This window comes from Engraulis encrasicolus, chromosome 9 (assembly GCF_034702125.1).
Source record: "Engraulis encrasicolus isolate BLACKSEA-1 chromosome 9, IST_EnEncr_1.0, whole genome shotgun sequence".
Classification (NCBI taxonomy): Eukaryota; Metazoa; Chordata; class Actinopteri; order Clupeiformes; family Engraulidae; genus Engraulis; species Engraulis encrasicolus.
The window spans coordinates 19,171,415-19,190,050 of NC_085865.1; the positions used below are offsets into that span (position 1 = coordinate 19,171,415).

At 42.3% G+C, this 18,636-nt stretch overlaps 1 protein-coding gene across 2 annotated transcripts; it reads left to right on the plus strand.

The window, feature by feature from the left end:
- Nucleotides 1–46: 46 nt before the first annotated feature.
- si:dkey-118j18.2 (uncharacterized) lies at nucleotides 47–18,248 on the plus strand. 2 transcript variants are annotated; one of them, XM_063206704.1, is made up of 6 exons: nucleotides 47–395; nucleotides 968–1,081; nucleotides 1,485–1,560; nucleotides 2,574–2,733; nucleotides 8,569–8,698; nucleotides 15,729–18,248. In XM_063206704.1, exons 3-6 carry the CDS (start codon nucleotides 1,538–1,540, stop codon nucleotides 15,941–15,943), a joined length of 528 nt encoding a protein of 175 aa, XP_063062774.1. In that variant the 5' UTR covers nucleotides 47–395; nucleotides 968–1,081; nucleotides 1,485–1,537; the 3' UTR covers nucleotides 15,944–18,248. The 2 variants fall into 2 exon arrangements, with proteins under 2 accessions (XP_063062774.1, XP_063062773.1); XM_063206703.1 differs by lacking the exon at nucleotides 968–1,081.
- The last annotated feature ends 388 nt before the right edge of the window (nucleotides 18,249–18,636 follow it).

Below are 18,636 nucleotides of genomic sequence, written 5' to 3' on the forward strand. Positions count from 1 at the left end.
AACCACCCAAAGCCATGAATCAGAAACTACAGCTACGCTGCTCTAGTCGACGTAGTTCCTCCTCCTTCTAGTTCTAGCTAGTGTGTGTGTTCACAAGTCCCCCTGGCTGAACAGTGGTGGATGTTGACGTTATTAGGGTATGTAGACCCGCCCTTTTCCGTAGTTATTGTTGCGAAATGAACCTTGTTTTTGGCACATGGCTAAAACATTTACAATACTTCAACAGTTAAAGACTGTTCGTGTAGGTCTAGCTGAATTTGCACCGGATACGAGAAGAAACTGTGTAGCTGGCTAACTTCACAGGAATAGCGAGTAGCGATAGCCTGCTAACGAGGTTTAAAAATCATGGATACGTTGGTTCTTTGGTTCTTCCTCTGAAGCGGTTTAACAGAATGGTGAGTGACGGATACGTTTTCATTCTCCATTTACTTCGAATAATGCTAACTGGAAGTACAGAAATGTATCACAAACAACGCTTCGTTGTCATTGCTATTAGTTTGTCTGTTGAAACGTTGGCGTGGTTAGTCAATTAGCCAAATTTGAAATGGCTAACATGGCTAATTGCCGTTGTGTCACTGTTTGGCATAATGGTGGCTGGTTAACGTCTCGGCATTGAGTACAGTAAGGGAATAAACACCGCTGTTGCCCATTGAGCAGATTATGATGATGTTTTTACGCAATACGTGTTTTAGAAATGTGGTTTTCAACTAATCGGCGGGTGCCTCTTCTTCCAGTGGTCCACCCGTGGTTGGGATATGCTAGGCACATTCTGCCCGATGTTAGTTCGATTCCCTGATTGACGCTCCCAACGCAGAACGCTCCCCTGTCGGCTCGCTCCCAGTAGCCAGACTATCGGTCCCACCGCCATATAACGGAGCTAGTTATCTTTTTGATGTTAGTTTTTTGTTTCTAACTCCAACCCTAAACCTAACCCTAACCCTAACCCTAAATTGCTTGTATGTGGCAGTGTATGATAATACGTGAAATATAATCGGGTGGGACTACACGTCCGGGAGTGATAGAAACACCTGGGACTGCACGTCCGGGAGCGATCTCAGTTGGGAGTGTCCAACCACCACCGGTTAGTTCATGTTATGGCAGAAGTTTGTAAACAAGTGTTGTGTGAAGCAGATGTTCGTTGGCTGTCTGTTTGTTAACAAATAGTTCATCTTGACAATGTAGCGTCTAGCATAATTCGTGTGACACTAGTAAATTAGGTGGACCTGATATTGCCATCAAACAGACAGTGTAATGTTATTTATGTATTTATCTATGGCGAGATGCTGTTTGGTATTTGATTAGCTATCCCCTCTTGGGATAAGCACTAAACAATGTCAAACTGAAACATCAGTAACACGAAATCAATGAGCCAAACTCTGTGATCTGTCTGTGTCTGTGTCTGTATCTTACTAAAGATGTACAGTGAGGTCACTCAACGAAACGCCGATTAGAGGCTCATAATCACTTCCTCTATCTTTCAACAGAGATGAGCATTTGCAGGATGAACACCTTTATCGCCTAAACTCACCATATCTCAATGATGGAACTCTACTGGTATATGTGAGTATTAGTGTGTTTAAGGTTTTTTGTGAAGAAGATGCACCGCTGTCAACTCTGAATCAGCTCGATAGTCTGCAGCTCTTGCCTAGTAGTCAATGAAGAAGTAACACTTGAAGGCTAACTCCATGCTCAGGTTAAGGCCATTTGTCTTAACAGTGTTTTAAAAAACATAATCCATTATTTGAACCGCCCACTAAATAACACATAAGCATCATTGTTAGATTTGTTTTTAGTTTCGTTTGAGAAATGCATAAACAAATTGGCCTTGTCTTGGCATAATAATGCTTTTCAGAAGATCAGTTCCTAGTAGGGGTGGTGTATATTTGATGCTTGACACTTAGTACTCTTTTGTTATTTATTTCTTGATAAAGTTCATGGTAACAAATGTGGAAAATACTATGTGTAAGCCTAGTTGACTGTTGCAGCGAAGGCCAAGGCCAGTGGTTTATCCAGTCACACCACAATAGCAAGTAAGTAACTGAGAGAGTAACTAATATGAGAAGGTAACTAAGACATTGGCAATGCTCTCTCTCTCTCTCTCTCCCCCCCCACACACACACACAAAACTAATATGCTCGTACATGAAACAGCGAAACTAAATGAGTCAAATGAGTTGTGGTGTAGTAGTCAAATGAATTTGCCTGCAAGCTCAGCCCACACTTCCCCTTAATGGCTAATGAAAATTGAGAACAGGGTTTTTTTTCTTCTCCTTTTTTTCGCACACAGTATGTTGAGATGTTTTACAAATTTGCTCTTACAATGTCACCCAAGCAAACAAACTGGTCCTTTTTGCAAAGAATTACAATCTAGTTTTAGTTTTGTAACTCCGCATTTGTTGTTGTAAATGTGTACAAAACATGAACAATGGGGACACATTTCTGAAGATGTCAAAAAAACATTGGCTGTAACACCATGTCTCTCTCTCTCTCCCTCTCTCTCTCTCTCTCTCTCTCTCTCTCTCTCTCTCTCTCTCTCTCTCTCCCTCTCTCTCGTCTCTCTGTGTGTGTGTACAGAGTTGTCATAGTATTTATCATCATCAAGATCTTCTTCTACATCTGCTGGTATCGCACAAGGCAGAGGCAGCTGGCAGCCTACCTGAGCAACCCCCGCAATGCCCAGATCGTCATCGTCGGGGGGCGCGCTTACCTGCACCAGATGTGCGAGAGGCAAAACGTAAGTGGCACACTTCAGAAAGAAGCCAGGAATCCGGAAGCCATACGCACTCTTTCTGCATAAAACACATCAACCCATCCCAGAGTAGTCGAACAAACAGCATTTTGGACATTGAAAATGTTTTGGCATCAAACACATCCCCAGTGGCTTACAGGGTTTTATGACAACTTTGACGTGTGCTGCTTTGTTGTTGTACTTGTTTTTCTTTGTTGGTTGTCCTGATTGTGTGTAGCCATCTGCATTGAGCAACAACAATGCCAGGGATGTTTGTGCCGGTGGCCTCATACCTAGCTGTGGAGTAAGAGGACACCCTGCGTGCCTACAGGGGGGTCGCCCTTCCTGCTTTGTAATCCGAGAAGTAGCAAAGACACACTTACAGTTATTCCAACACCAGCACCGATGCTGCTGCAGTGACAATGGTGTCACGAGGCTCTGTTACCTTGCAAATAGCAGGGCAAGGGAACAGGCTAAGAAACGAACAGGAAAAACATTTCCTCCTTGGTGAGGCAGAAGGTATCAGGACCCTGTTATAAACCCCCCCCACCCCCACCCCCAAACACACACACACACACACACACACACACACACACACACACACACACACACACACACACACACACACACACACACACACACACACACACACATATACTGGTAGTTCCATGTCGTTTGTTTTAACTGTGTTAGCGGAGTGCTGTTTCGCTCTCTGCTACACCGCACCATGGTGTGTGACATGTTTGTGGTTGACCTGTAGCCCTCGTTAACTTCCTCCAATTCACAGCCAAGTGTTTGTGTGACGACCTGAAAAGATGAAGCAAGCCCATGCTGTGTGGCGGCAACCTGCTGCTACGTGCTTCTGCTGGGCCTCTCTCAAGAGTTGCTCACTTGATGCTTTTTGTGTGCAACGTGTACTTGGTTTGAACTGTAGCTGTAGCCCCTTCATACACACTGTTTCCACCTCTGAACGTTGCAGTAGTCACTGAAAACACTTAACTTAACATATTACTATACCACGCTGACAGCACAGGGCCTTTACTAATACATTACGACTTGGCCATTACCATTCTGGTAATGGCTAATTTATAACAGTGGCCGTGTTTTAAGGGGTTGCAATTGTACACTTTCTTACTGCTTATATTTATATTTTATATACCACATAGGTCATGTCTATCACTACTTTTAACACTATACTGTTTTAATCCCAATAATGAGTGGAAGATCACTGCTGCACATTGTGCCTGTATAGCTATCTCAATGCATCTTTCTTGCAGGCAATGCCTGTGTATGTGACAGTAAAACGTGTTCAGTCTGATTTGTCAATTGGACTGCAAATGCAAATTGTGTCCCAGCAGCACCCTTTAGATTGAGTTGTAGATTCTGGGGACTCCACTTTGACTGGCCACCACACGTTAGCGTTAGGGATGCAAACGATTAATCGATTAATCGACTTTAATCGATCAATGTGTTAATCGATTAAAAAACATTAATCGCAATTAATCGACAATTCAACTGACAAGAGACGCAGGTGAAATGGGCATGTGAAGAGTGTGTGTGAAAAGGGGTGTGAATAGTGGGAATATTTAAATCACATTTGGATTAAAGAGTTGAAATACAATTAATTTAAATGTGGTATTTTATCTCAATGTTTAATTAAAACGTTTTGATTTAGTACTTTTTTTTCGAGAAACTTTGAGATTTTCGGGGGGAAAACGCCGCTTATCAATTAATCGTAAGTCGATCGATAAGGCTATCAACTAATGATTAATGAATTAATCGATAATTTGCATCCCTAGTTAGCGTCGTTTATTTTATGGGCTTCCAGAGGCGGTAAGACTAGCGATGTCTTTATGTACCAGAGGAAACGTAACACTGTCAGCCATTGGTGCATGGTTGTATATTTTCCCACAAAACTCTTGTGTTACTTTACACTTACTCACAAGCTGGAGGAGTGTTTTTAATTTGTGCTAACTTAACTTCATTAAGGCAAAACAAAAGCAGCCGGTCTCGGCCACGGTCTGCCACCCAACCCCCGCCATGAGGCTTTAGGGCACCTGGAAACTATCGGCCGTGAATAAAACGTCAATTTCGGAGATTGATTTGCCCTCGCTGCTCGTGCTCAAACAAAGCGCTGCCCTCCTCTCAACAAAAGAGCAATAATGGCTTCCATATTAGCTAAGCCCTACCAGTCAGCCCCCAGCCGGTGTTTATTTGAATTCAATGACTTTAAAAGGATATTCATCTTAATTGTTCCAAAAGCTCTAGCTGACGTGCTGTTTCAAACTACATCATTCATCTCTTCCTATTTGGCTATTACGGAGTCATTTCATTATGATCTCCTCCCTCCCTACCTACCTACCTATTCTCCTCATTCTCGCTCGCCCGCCCTCCCCCGCCCCCCTTCCCTGCTGTCCAAACCTGGCCAGGTAGCCATGGCTGTCCTGGAGGCTGTCACCGTGTATTTTTAGTGGTTGTCATAAAGCTGTCTGGAAGCAGGAAGTTCCCTCAATTTTAACTGCCCCTAAGCCACAATATGGAGCAGATATGGGGTTGGGTCCTGTCCTGTTCCTGGTCAGCTATCGGGCAAGCATGCATGCACCTGAGGACGGATAATGAATGGCTTTTTATAGTTGTTTTAAATGACTCGCTTGAATATAAAGATGGTCTTTTTTCTTCTCGTGTTGCTGTTTTATCCACCGTGGAAGTTTCTAATGATGTTACGAGTTAGCCTAGTGTGTACTGTACTCGGAAGTCACAAGTGTCTTTTATTTTTGACCTTCTGTGTTTGTTTACCTGTCCTGCGTCTCTGTGAAGGGGATGGTGATGTAAGCTGTTTGATGTTAAACAAGCAGCGCTGTAGGGGAGCTGGCGTCGCGTCCGTGCCCATGCTGTGTCTGTACGTGTTAGTCGCCTAGCGCAGCAGCAGTTGTCATAGCTCAGCGCTGCATGCTGCACACTCCTCATCTGTCATGCATGATGAGCACTGGGGCAGAGATTGCCTATGTACACACACACACACACACACACACACACACACACCAAACTGGCCAAGGGTAGACTAGCACGTTTCCTCCTTCTTTATTATTAAAGGGACACTGTTTGAGATTTTTAGTTGTTTATTTCCAGAATTCATGCTGCCCATTCACTAATGTTAGGGGTGGGCGATATGGCCAAAAATGTATACCTCGGTATAATTTTAGTCACGGTATGTATCACGGTATATATCACGGTATTGTACATTTGTTTAAAATTGAAGCGTTGCAAAATGACAAAAAAACACATTTTTTTTAACCTTTTTGCATTTGATTTTTGGAAATGACACAATGTCCTTTCATATATGTGTGAATTCTTGCCATTAGGCCTACATTTTTTTTAAAAACAAGCAAAAACTAGCCTATGTAAAATGCATTTTGCAATGCAATGCTACCCAATAGAACACTGTCAATTTCACCAAGTGTCGAAGGGGTTAAACTAGGGTAGAGAGGGGGAAAAGGGAGGGGTGTCAAACTGAACACATTGAGAGTAAATAGAACTGAACGTGGATTGTATCAACTACATCGTTCATTGCACCTTTTTTCTATTTCTGGAGTTGTTTATGGTAATTTTGAAATGTGTGCTTGCATCTGTGATTATGCCAAGCATAATGGTTTAAGCTGTCATTGTTAAAGTTAAGAAAAACGAACTTTCACATGAGGCAGTTAGCAATGCATTGCAGAACTAATGCATTTCAATGGCAATGGCAGCTTTCACTGCACCAGCGGTTAGCGTGCTAACGTTAGCAAAATCGCTAATGCCACATTTTAAACAGTGAACGGTCATTTTAGTTACTAACACCCAGTCAGATATGATGAATGATATTATCTCAACTGGAAATAGTAACATACAGCTGTTACTACTGGCGCAATGTGTTAAATGTAAGGCAACCAATGTTAGCACATTAAGCACATTTATTTTGTCAGACACCAGCATAGACATGAATGACTTGGGCTATTAGCTAGCTAGCTTGCATATCGTGCCCAGTAAATTGTGGAGTCCAGAATCGAAATGTGTTGCCATCACATACCATTTCAAACAATAGTTCACTACACTAACCATACATTTTACACTTGAAGCTTATTCAAAGGAAATTATTGTGCTGTTTCTCTACAACCACATTGGGAGGGAAAGTGGAAAACAGCGATCCTAGCGGTTACGTTCCAAACACCAGGGTGATCCTATTGAAACTCCCATAGACAAGTTTTTAAAAAAATCCCACAAAGATATGACTTGGAACTATAACACCAGACACATTTTTCAGCGTACACAATAGCATGAACTACTACCTGTGAAAATCTCAAGTCATTTTTTGCCCTTTTAAGAAAAATAGAAATTGTGCCAATCTGGTCGGAAACGGACTACAGCTCCCAGCATGCTGTGCTTCGCGCCTCGTTGACAACACAGAGAAACAAATGAACGCGAACGAACGCAAGTTCTTCGCATATCTTCACATTCTTGTAATCCTGAGTTCCACATTGTCTTCTTATTACACATATATACACCCGATCATTTTGGTATGGTTTTAAATTCTCTAGTAGACATGATGGCTTCTGTGGTGACGAGTAACCACCTCTCTGGCTCATGTTTGGCTATGCTAATTTGGCTATGCTAATTACATGGAGTAAACAAGCCACACATGTCAGTCAGTGTAGTTCTGTATTAGCTTTTTAAAGAATATTAAAATCAGCTCAGATCAGTGAAAAACCGAACATTTTACCACCTGGTTCGATAAAACGGGCCAACATGCCCATAATATGACTGCCACTACTTCTACTTCGTCGTCAGGGCCGAGATGTAATTTTTCAAAGAAAAAAAACATTCATTTGTTGCAGGGGGTTGGAACGTTGCCAGCAGGGGGCGATGAGATTACTTTCCCTCCCTATTGCTACAACTTGAGGCAGTCAGTCGGGTGGATGTTCAAAACGTTGTCTATACTGCCATCTGCAGGATGCAATGCGCTATATCACGGTAGAACGGTATGGCCAAAATCCATACCTTGGTGGAAAAAATACCTTTTACGATAGTATACCGTCCATACCGCCCACCCCTAACTAATGTTACCTTTTTCATGAATACTTACATCAAATTCTAAGTATTCATTTTGACCGGCAAAATTGCACTTTTCATACATGAAAAGGGGGATCTTCTCCATGGTCCGCCATTTTGAATTTCCAAAAATAGTAATTTTTAGCTCCAAAAATGACTGTACTTGGACCACACTAGAAAATATTTGTTTATTACTTAGTAAACTTTCATGTAAAGATCAAATTTGGCAACAGGCTGCTCAGTTTCAATGAACAGCATAGTTGCAGTACCTTTTTTGACCATTTCCTGCACATTGTCCCTTTAAGGAGAAATTCTGTGATTAAAAAAAAAAAAAAAACCTACTGTAGTCTGTTTGAATTCAGGACTGTATTATTATCATCATTGTTTTTAGCAAAAAGCCTCATAAGATCATCGCATGGCGGTAGTTAGAGCACATGCCTATTTCTTAAAATGTGAAGTACACTTGTGCACTTGAACATACATTACCGTTATGTTACTGTTTCCATGAACCAGTTCCCTGAAATTGCCACTAAATGCGTGCCCAGTAAAACCATCTGAATGCAATCTGATGAACTGATAGAAGCTCCTGTTTAATGGGAAGTGACAGATGGTGGACATTTTATATATAACTGCACCAGTGTGTTTAGCCAGTAGCACTGCTAGTGCCTGCTGTGTGTGTGTTTCTGTCTGTCTGTTTGCTTGTTGCTGGTGGGTGGGTGTTTTGACTCCCGGTTCTGGTTTCCTGTGTGTCCACAGACGTCCATCTGGCCCAGCTGGTATGGCGTGCAGGATGAGGTCTCGGTAGGCGAACCCTCCGCCTCCCTCCCGCAGGACCCCTCCCTCTCCCACCTGGACACTCCGCCTCCGTACGAGGCCGTCTCAGGAGGTGAGACACACGTGCACGCACGCATGCACACACACATGCATACATGCACGCACACATGCATGTACACACACGCACACACACATACACAGGGTACCCGCGGGTTATTAAAAATATTAAAAAGGCATTGAATTTAGTTGTCCAGCATTAAACGTCTTAAAAGCACTGAATTAACTGTTCAAAGTCTGGATTTTTTTTCCACAGCGGTCTTAACTTTTCTGAAAACATATCCGTGTGCAACCTAAATGATATCTGTGTTTACGTAAATAAATCTGAGATGCTACAATGCAACTTTGCATGTCAAACAGAGAGGTAATCTCTTAAGAAGTAATGAGGTTTGAATTTGATACGCGCTTTCTTTATTGAATTTCGTTCAATATTATTGAAATAATGGGTGCGATAAAAGTATTAAATTTTACGTGAACATGCATTAAAAAAAGGTCTTAAAAGCATTGAATTTAGGTTTAACAATCCTGGGGAAACCCTGCATACAGCATATGCATGCACACGCACACCTATCTTATTCACATAGCATACATCACGTCTAACTGTGCTTAGACCACTTATTCGTAACAGACAGGATGTCTTGAGAACAGTGTTGGGTAAGTTACTTTTTAAAAGTAGTTAGTTACTTTACTTTAGTTACTGCGTTCAATTGTAACTGAATTACTTTACTTATTACTAAATTTAAAAAGTAACTTGTTACTTATTACTTTACTTTACTTTTTCGCGGGAAAAGGGATTTTTACCAGCACACCTCATAATACACCTGCTTCCCAAGGTTGTAGGCCGGCTGTATAAATGGCCTAATATTTTAATCTGTGCAAACTGTAGGCCTACCTCTATGGAATCCCTCATATAGGCCTATTGTCATTCTCACATCTAAAATGCATTTCATGGTTGCCCTGTAGGCCTGTTTATAAAAGTGGCAATACATTTGAATCTAGTCTAACATTACGCCATAGAATAGAATATTGTCTTTTATTGTCATGTCAGCATTAAAATTACTTTTGGTCTCACAGAATAAAAACAGAATGAGTAAGGTGAGGTGGCCATACCAAACAGAAATGTTGTAGGTAGGACACTCTACTTACATCCTCTCCTAGATGTTGCAGCTTAGGGTACTCCAAAAGCCTTTCAGTTTCCTGCACATTGCATTGCATATGCGTCAACATTATTATTAAAGATTCTGCCAAATGCAGAATCCGTTCGTGCTGGAAGACGGTTTGATCAGGCACATTTGAATAGCCTGAAGAACGTGGCGGCCTCAACGCCATGGTGTTGCTTGCGCTGTTGTTCTCACGTTATTATTCCCAATTACTTGACTCGCGCTGGCTGCTGCTGCTGACGGAGCTACCCACATTTTTTTTTGTTTTGTTGCCGTGTAGCCTATTTAACAGTCATCAGTGAACACAAAAGAGGCTATGGCATTTGCGATATGGGGTACAGCTGTTTTAGAATGCATTTGCGTAACGATGAACTCGGAATGACTGTAGATTTAACTGCGCGGCGAATCACTTTAACTTTCCCTCTATGGCGTAAATTAAAAGGTTAGAAAAAAATGATGGTGGAACTCGAAGTATTGTAGTATAGGTTACACATCACAGCGCAATGGGCTCATGAAAGTCCCAGTGAAAGACCTTGCATGCACGAGGAAGGAACAGCAGTCTGCGTGCGCGCGCTCTCACACACCCACTTCCGAGAGCTCGAGAAGGGCTGGGGAAAACAGCCCAGACAGAGCTCTTCGCGCATCTAGAACTACTAATAACAGCAGAGCATGATTTCAAGGCTGAAATTTATAACGAGTAACGACCGTTATGGCAGCGCAGTAACTGTAATTAAATTACTGAAATTTGAAGAGTAATGCGTTACGTTCCTACGTTAGTGCCAAAAGTAATTAAATTACGTAACGACGTTACTTTGTAACGCGTTACCCCCAACACTGCTTGAGAATATACAGTATGTGCTGGCAAGAAGATATGGGGTCATCCCTATGTTCCCTGGGTCCTATGTTCCCTGGGTCCTATGTTCCCCGGTTCTATGTTCCCCGAGTCCTATGTTCCCCACAGCTTCAAAGTAGACTGCTGCCACATGGCAAAGTGCAGGTTGCTGTTGCAACTGTGGCAGGTTAGGTTTAGGGATAGTTTTGGTCAGGGCACAAATTTACAACTCAGAAACATTGCATTTCTGACTGATTAGGCTTAGGGATGGTTTTGGGAAAGGCACAATTTGAAAACTTGGAAACATACAATGCGGGGAACTTTGGACCCTTTTTTTTCAAAAAAGGGTTCTATGTTCCCTGCTGCTTCCAAGTAGACTGCTGCTGAATGGCAAAGCGCAGGTTGTTGTTGCACCTCTGACAGGTTAGGTTTGGGGATAGTTTTGGTCACAAACAAACATTGCATTTCTGACTGATTAGGTTTAGGGATGGTTTTGGGAAGGGCACAATTTGAAAACTTGGAAACATACAATGCGGGGAACATAGAACCCTTTGTTAGAAAAAGTGTCCTATGTTCCCCGCTCCCATACAAAGACCGGGGAACATAGAACCCTTTTTTAGAAAAAGTGTCCTATGTTCCCCGCTCCCATACAAAGACCGGGGAACATGGGACCCGGGGAACATAGGTACGCTCCCGAAGATATTCCTGTTTAAAGGACATCTTATTGTATCTGTCAAACACCTTATATGATGTACCCCATATGCAATTTGGTACCTTACATAAAGGATCATATTCATCCTGTCCAGACATTCATCACTCTGACGTGTGAAATAAAAGCATAATGTACACTTTGAACTAGGATCTCAGGCAGAGCAGTTGGAGGAAGTTCAGAATTTCACAAACTCCAACACTTTTGGGTGATTGTATAGCAATATCTTAAAGCCTGTCCTACACAAAAACACTAAACTTAAAGCAACTCTGCAAAAAGTTATATTTTATCAGAGCTCTGGGTGTAATCCATGGACGGGCAAAAGAGTGTGATGACCTTTTGGTTAATCGGCGTAGGTTTTTCCGGAATGGTTCATCTGGGGATGAGTTAAGAGCCACCCCTTTTTTTCCTGACGTCTTGTGACGCAGGCTGCTCCCGTTAGTAAGTAGCATAGCTGAGAGGTTTGACCTCATGCCAAGTCTTTCCCCGACTCAGTGTTATCTGCCTTGAGAAAATAAAACATTGTGACGGAAAAAGAAACCCATTTGTCGCAGATGAGAATGTATTCCAGTTTTCCACAGAATTCGTCTGATTCTAGAGGAGAGGTCATGGTTTTGTTGTGGTCTGGGAATAAGATTACAAGATGTTTTATTGCCATATGCTCATAAATTTCATTCATGAGCTTTACAAAAGTCCCAAAGAGAAAGAAGGGAGGAGGGGAACTGACTTCACTGACTGTCTGGCCAAATGGGATACATTTTCAACCCAAATGTCTGTGAAGACACAACCCTCGAAGACTTATCTATTACGAAATACTTGATCTAACGCCAGTGAACCAGTAGCAAGTCATGGTGGATCTTTGTTGGCAGGTTTGCTTTGCTAATGGCTAATCATCTTCAGAGAGAGAGAGATAGCGAGCTGTTGGGTGAAGGTCATCCCAAAGTCTACACTTTCACCATTTCCCAATGTCAAGTGTTCTAGCCTTGGTAGTGTGTGAAACGCTTAGTGATTGGATACTCCGCTGAGTTCACCAAAGAGTATCCAACCACTTGGCGTTCCACACACCAACACTTGACTTTGGGAAATGGTGTTTGTGTACAAACAATATTTACATTAGCATGTAGCCATAGAGCAGGGTGTTCTCAGGTCATGTTATGGTATGACTAACTTCCTGATAATGGGTAACTGACTTCAGCGTACAGGGAACATTCAGTTTACCATATTTCTGGTGTAGGGTCACTTTTTCGCTCATCCAGAACTTTTTGGATGATATAACGTCGCACTGCAGTTGACTGACACTCTCTTCCCAAAGAGACTTACAGTAAATACAGTACAGGGACAGTACCCTCCAGAGTAATGTGTGGCTAGATGCCTGGCTTAGCTTGCAGCAAAGCCCACTTGACCAATAAATCATCATGCATGTTAGGCCTGAAGGCACCTGAAATTGGTGTGAGGATCTATTTCAGCATTACGGTATGCCCTGCAGTGCTAGCACCCCCAGTATGTGTTAGCGTAGCGAGAGTTTATTTCCGTCTTGCCTCTGGCAAGGACTTCGATTCAGCAGCCTAGTCACCCACAGCGACAGCAGCGGCAGCAGACCTCCCATTCTTTGCTCCCAGGCCTTTTCTGGCTGGCCTCTATCATGGGGCTGTGCCAAGAGGGTTGTATTTTCTAACCTTGTCCTAACAACTGTGACTCCTCCAGCAAACGAATGGTCACTTAAACTCAGGGGCCTGGAGCTCACCCCCATCACCCTGCTTTTCATCACTCTGAGGGAGTAGTGGGGTTGTGGTCATGTGGGGATTTCTCTCCATCACTCACTGAGAGGAGGGGCATTTTGTGGTCGTGGGGGGTTATTCAGTCAATGTCGCCTACAGCAGTTTATGTCTGACTGACTCGGGGGGGAGGTGCAAGATTATGAGCAGTAGCCTTGAGATTTTCACATCTCCCCTAAGTTCTGGGTTTTGAAATTCTACATCTCCCTAATAAGGTATTTAAGTGGAAGTTATAGCATCAGCAGTGTATGTGATGGAGGAGAACAACAACACAGCTCTGCTGGCCTGTTTTAGTGTTCCCATAACACTAGTTGATGTGTGAACGTTGCGTTTGAGATAACATGTTATAAAATCATCCCACAAGATAAGAGGTGTAATTTGTCTATCTGACAAAGCCAGTTTGTTTGTTCCGTGAATGCTGTTCCAGTGGGTTCTGGGCTAGGCTGTTACCAACAGCAATGATACAAAGTAGGTGGCACGAAAAGACCTTGTGATTAGATACTGTTTGAAACACCAGGGTAAGCAACATAACAAACTGGGTTGACTGTGCGTATTCACACCCTGCGCTAGGCAGATAAAAAGGCCTAGTCTCTCTGGTGATAGATAGTGGTATTTAGCCATTTTTTACATTACTTGAAGTCATAGTAAATCTTTTTTCTTTAGATGAATAAACTATAAACTGTCACAGGGTGTATGCAGGGTTTTAATAAGTATTAAAAGGTGATAAATTAAAAAGTCAAAATTTAATGGCCTTAAAAGTTGTAAATTTGCTCAAAAGGTATTGTTTTTTGAAAAACAAGGTATTATTTTTTTAGTCGTACCATTTTGACATAAAAAAAGATTATTTCTGTATCTGAGGGCAGTGTGAGGGCAGTCATGGGTACGCGGTTAGGGCGTCAGGATGCCAACCTGCCAGGTTGGTGAGGGGAGTCATTAACTAGTGCTCTCCCCTATCCTCCTCCATGACTGAGGTACCCTGAGCATGGTACCGTCCCGCCATACTGCTCCGTTTCGGGCGCTTTTTTTTTCCAAAAAACGAAAGTGTTATGTAATGTTAAGGAGGTAAAAATTACAAAAGATGTCTTGTTAATACTCGCATCGGAGTGTTGTGATGGTTGTAAAAAAAATCTATAGGTAGTGAAAAAGGGTATTAAATGGTAGTAAATTTGACTTCAAGATTGGTGTATATACCCTGTGTCATGTCAAAGAAATCTGCAGAAGATGCACAATGCATCCATGTAATATGCAAATTTCAAGTTTGCTCATTCTGTGTCTGACCTGCGCATTATAGCCAGTAGTTTTAAAGTCATTATCCAAATTTGAAGGTTCTCTGATTGTATGCTTTACCAAATAGTTCTGAACAGCCAGGGTAGATTCTTCAGCATCTGAACACGGTCAGGATGTGGTATTTATTATGTAGTGCCATAGCAGGGAAACTAAATGCATCAACAGTGACTAATTTGGCCTGATGGTCCACCCCCTGCAACAGCTGTGCTGTTGTCCAGGAGTTTGTCTGTGTCTGACTTTCCCGACACGGCCCACTAGGAGGACACATTACAGGACTGCTTTGAATAGTTTGAACAATGGGGAAAGATTAGCCAGGGAGATGACTCAACAGCGGCCTTTCCTCTGGAATTTGACTAATGTTAACCTGCGTTTACAAGATCATGACCTTTGACCTGAGTATTCTGGCCCATCCAGTTCCAAACACATGAGTGACGCTTTCCACTCAAAATGAATAAGTAGAGGAAGTATGGGAATTTTGTGTTTTGAAACTTGTAAGAAGTGAGTATCCTGATTTTCTTTCTTTTTTTTTTGCCTTTTTTTTAAGTGATAGCGTGTTGGCGATATCTCGATAGTTGGTCAAAAAAACACACAACCACAGTATGAGGGTGTTTCATAATCTTCACTGGTGCATGACGGCTCCTGCCAACCATAGCTGTTGATGAGACTGTATCCGATCTGGATAGCCAAGTGGCCAGCCGGTGTTAGCATGGTGTCAGCATGGGACTCTGCCAGTTATACAGGACATGACTCATTGTCAGACACGATGGTCTTTATTGTTATTGGACGGACATGGAGCGGAACAATAGAACACCACTCTCCAGCAATGATGTATAGCAAATTCATCATGTGCACACACAGAGTAACAATGAATGGCGACACACTTAACCCTGCACATATTTCTTTGGGACTTGTATGAGTGCCTGGAAAAACAAAAAAAACGGTAGCACGTACAGAGATTCGGTTTGTTCTGGAAAGCCCACTGTGGCTTCAAGGGGAAATTACCGTTTGTGGTTCTTTCCTGTTTAGCCCCGACTTGCTTGGTGCTGTGTTTGTCGCCTCGTCGTGTCATTTCCTGTCAGTGTGAACTGGAATAGTTGTTGATTCACCACATGTCGATAAGAGCTTCCGGTTGAGCTGAGCTATCAAGCCATTTTAGCACACTACAGCAGCGCCTCTACTGGTTATGGTTATGGTTTGGGTTTGGGCAGTGTTAACAGGCTTTTGGAATTACGTAGCTCATCTGGACAAAGCACACCATCTGAACAGAACATGACATTTCTCCATGCCCATTCTAAGTGCATATTTACATTTTCTCTCCCCAGCCAATGACTTGAAGCCTCCTCCGTACAGTGAGTATGCCCAGGCTGTGGACACAGCATCCGGAGCCCCGCCCATCGCCGTGCCGGACAGCACGGACACCAGCAGCTTCTCAGAGGCCCCGCCTCCATACACGCCCAGTGCCACCTCCTCAGCCAGTAGGCATCCAGACAGCAGCAGCCACAGCCAATCACAGCCTGGAGATGAAAGACTATGCTAGGCAGGACGCCTCTTCCCAAAAAAAGAATCCGTCTCTTGCACATTTTACCAGTCTGAGGGCCAAACTGCACTTTTCAATCAGTTCAGCCTCCTCCTCTTGCCCTCCCCCTGATAATCTATTTTCTAAATATTTTCTTTTTCTTTTTTTAATCTTGCTGTTACAAATCATTTACCCGAAAGGAAACAAAGAGATGTTGGTCTTTTTGGAGTGTCTTGTGTCTGAGATTTGCTCAATGTGTGAGGTGCAGAACATTTAACAAGTGATGATTGCACAACTCCTGAAGACTGGAAACACACGGAGTCTCATCCAAGACAATGACCCTTGCAGAAGTCTTGCAGGAGGTTCGAGTCAGCCTTGCTGTTAATATCCTCCTTTTTGAATATGTCTATCAACGGTGCTTTGATTTTCAACCCAGCCTTATGGTTATTTCTTCACAGAATAGCCATTGAGTCCAGTCTATTCTCTTACTACTTGTACCTGTATGCAATCATTCAAAACTTCCTTGATTTAGCTATACCAGCTAGTGTCTGCCTCAGTCTCAGAGAGAGTAGATCTCTCCTTTTGCAGTGAAACCTTTATTCCCTTCCAAACATTCAAAAGAAGTATAATTTTGTATGGAGAAAAAGATGGCGTATTCAAATGGGATCACAGTTTTTGGCATGTGTGCTCCTAGGGCAGGGGTGTCAAAAACTACGTCAGATGGATTAATGCAGCCCCAGACTTGTGGAGAGGAAAAAAAGCATTTTACTTCCAAAAAAAAAGAGAGAAGAAGAAGAGGTGTCAGGTTTTCAATACTTCAAAACCAATCTGCCTTTTTTTTCTTGCCATTTTCAATCAATTATCCTGTTCCTGTTTTTCCCACGCAGATCCTTCTTCAAAACAACTCGAACGCATCGTTGCTAACCAGTTAGCAACTTACTAGGTTTCCAGCGCGAAATTGCATTGCAACAAAGTAAGTTGTCAAGAAACGCACCCCGGATCAAATTGGTTACATGTGGCCCCTGAATGAGTTTGACGCCCCTGTCCTGGGTCATTGTAAACAGGAAGTGCGTGATGCCAGTAGGAGGGCATCGTTTGTTGTCCCCTTCCTGTTTTCTCTACATGGCGATGAGCAGCGTGAAGATTAACACTTCACATCAGCATTGACGTCATACTAGTGAAAAACTTTTTATCTGTGGTTAAATGTTAAACGTTCTTGGTCCATCTGCGGTTGTAAGAACGTGAGGGCACAGTAGATTAGCTGGCTAAGACTTTGAGGTGTTCATGTTTAACTAGTGGGTGTTGTTGACTGTCAGGGTGTGCTTTCAGAGTTTTCTGCACCAAATGCTAAGTCTGAAGCACAACAAGATCCGTTTCTGCAGGCCTTATCTCTTTCCTTCTGATGGCACTTCGGCTGTAAGCTCTTGCCAAATACAGTAGTGCAGAAAGGTGTGGGTGGTGTGGTGCAGGGTGTTGTGGTGACTTCAACTGTACTAAATTAAACATGTTTGCTCAACATGCTGTTTTTTTCTTTCAATGAAGGCTTTTAGATAATCATGTCAAACAAAAGTCTTCTTGGCGTTAGCCTGTTAAAATGCCTTCAGCTGTGTATGTAGTCTTAGTCAACCTTTTCGTCTCATGCGACTTTGGTTTTGATCAGACTGTGTGTTTGTGTGTATGATAACGTGTTCGCAAGTTGTGTCAAGTTCGCTGATGATATCTTCTGTTTTCTCTATGGTGCTGTCTTGGTGTACACTTGCTTGGGCTGTTGGTGTCAACTTGCCAGACTTTTTATCACGTGGGGGTTTTGTTCAGCTTATCCAGCCAAACCATTTAAGACTATTTCTGTGTGTATTGTATGTTGTTGACATGCATTATCTTAACAAAGTGAGACTATGCGATATAAATGCTTTTTCCACTTCTGCATAACCCATATTTGTAAATACTATTTTTATATATGTGAGATAACTTCAAATCCATTGTCATTGTGAAATGTTGTTCACTAGTCAATCATTGTTTCATAACTTTTTCGCCATTTGGGTCCCGGTGAAGTCTTGAGAATGGCTACCCAAGTCATACCATTCTGTACGCAACTTTTTAAGATTTGCAGGTTTCCTTTTTTGCTGCTTTTGAAAGTGCCATGCGTTGCTTTCCATATAACTTTTTTTCAGCTCATTTTTTCAGTTGAAGATTGATTTGTCCATGTTCTGATTAGAGGTCTATTTTGAAAACAACACTTTGCAGGGATTCTTTACAGTTATACCATGCCAACAGTTTCTGTTGCCAATACATATTTCATTTTGGGAATAAAGTCACTCTTGGTATATGTTGTCTTTTGAGTGCTAGATTTTCTGGTTGGTATTCAAATCATGGAAACCGTATGAGGTATCTGGGGAGTGGGGGCACTTAACCAATGTGTTCCATTTTTACTTCCTCTCAGAAAGCATTGTGTTCCCTTTTTTTCTCCTTTTTTTCCTTCTGTCTTTTTTGGAAGATTTGTGTTCTGACCTAAAATAATCTTAGTAGCAGTAATGAAGAAGAGTTGTACAGATGCATGAATTAGGATGAACAACTCTGGAATTTATTGCAGTCCATTATTCACTTGTTTCGAAAGTACAACCCATATCAGTCAGCATAGGCTAGGCCTACAATAAAACATGTTAGTTTGCAGTGTTCGAAAGTTATAACATAGCCACACCACCCAACATGCAAGT

What these genes read in the sequence shown, in the direction of transcription:
- si:dkey-118j18.2 (XM_063206704.1), top strand. Translation starts at nt 1,538, where the DNA reads ATGATGGAACTCTACTGGTATAT. An exon ending in ATGGAACTCTACTGGTATAT is followed by an intron (nt 1,561 to 2,573) that starts GTGAGTATTAGT and finishes GTGTGTGTACAG; the next exon opens with AGTTGTCATAGTATTTATCA. An exon ending in AGATGTGCGAGAGGCAAAAC is followed by an intron (nt 2,734 to 8,568) that starts GTAAGTGGCACA and finishes GTGTGTCCACAG; the next exon opens with ACGTCCATCTGGCCCAGCTG.